The 1079-nt window shown below is 57.3% G+C and overlaps 1 protein-coding gene across 1 annotated transcript; it reads left to right on the forward strand.

Annotated features, from left to right (window-relative positions):
• Positions 1-200: 200 nt before the first annotated feature.
• Positions 201-651, forward strand: LOC136482437 (uncharacterized). Its single transcript, XM_066479648.1, has one exon. The coding sequence runs from the start codon at positions 245-247 to the stop codon at positions 542-544; it is 300 nt and encodes a 99-aa protein (XP_066335745.1). The 5' UTR covers positions 201-244; the 3' UTR covers positions 545-651.
• Positions 652-1079: the final 428 nt, after the last annotated feature.

A 1079-nucleotide genomic window follows, 5' to 3' on the forward strand; every position in this document is an offset into this window, starting at 1 on the left:
ACTCCTTGCGCTGGAGTCCTAGCCAGCGCGCTGCGCGTCAGGAGCCGAGGAGCGTCTCTCCCACCCACGCGGTTGGATCCCAGGGCGAGACGAGACACGCGTCAGCGATCAACGGTGTGTCCGCACGGAACGCCGAGGGGACTATCCCCACCCAATTTATTTTTCCATCCGAAACAGCCCCTCCCGTCTTTATCCCAAACACAGCACACTACTCCCCGTCCGTCTCTCCCGCGAAGCAGCGAGCATGTCGCCGGTCACCGCGTTGCTGGCGAGCACGGCCGTGCCGCCGGCCCCGTCCCCATCCCAGGCGCCGGCGAGGCAGCACGCCCGCCACTATTCCGTCGGCTTCTTCCCCTCGCTGTCCGGCGGCGGGCGCGCGGCGCTGGCGGTGGAGTGCTCGTCGCGGCCGCAGAAGAAGGGGACGCAGTATCCGCCGCTCCCGCCCCACTGGACGCTCGTCGCGTCCGGCGCCACGGTCGACGTGAAGGAGGCCGCCGCCGCGACCCCCGACCTCGAGGTGGCCGCACCCGCCGCCGCCGACTGAGGCCGCCGCGGCGTGTCGCTAAAGTTGTTCCCTTGAACTCTCCGCATACGCTGTTTCCTTCTGAGATTGTTATAATGTTAATGGCTGCCCTGATTTTGTGATTATAAATTTAGAATATTTTATGGTAGTATGGCTGCCGCTGTCCAATTCAGTCCGTTGCTTGATGATTTCTTGGTTGCTTGCTGTGTGCAACGCTGATTCAGCTAGTCCATGCCGCCAGTGGCAGTGTAGATTGATTAGTTAGTCCATTGCTGGTTCAGTTACATATTGCGTTGCTCAGTTAAGTTATAATGGGAATGGGAAATGGATTGCCCAAATATAATTTTCAGGAAAAAAGAACAAGCTGCCCAACAGGACATCTCCCAGGAGTTACTGAACTTGTATCTTGTTTGACCTTAGCAGCTGAGCTGGCTCTGTTTGATTTGGGCAGTTGCCTGGCACCGGGGGAGATTCTGTAAACAGTAAACTCGGCTTATATAGATGGCAATGGCACCAACAGCCATTGAACACCAGCACATTATACTAATTTTAGGAA

The sequence above is a fragment of the Miscanthus floridulus genome, chromosome 9, assembly GCF_019320115.1.
Source record: "Miscanthus floridulus cultivar M001 chromosome 9, ASM1932011v1, whole genome shotgun sequence".
Lineage (NCBI taxonomy): Eukaryota > Viridiplantae > Streptophyta > Magnoliopsida > Poales > Poaceae > Miscanthus > Miscanthus floridulus.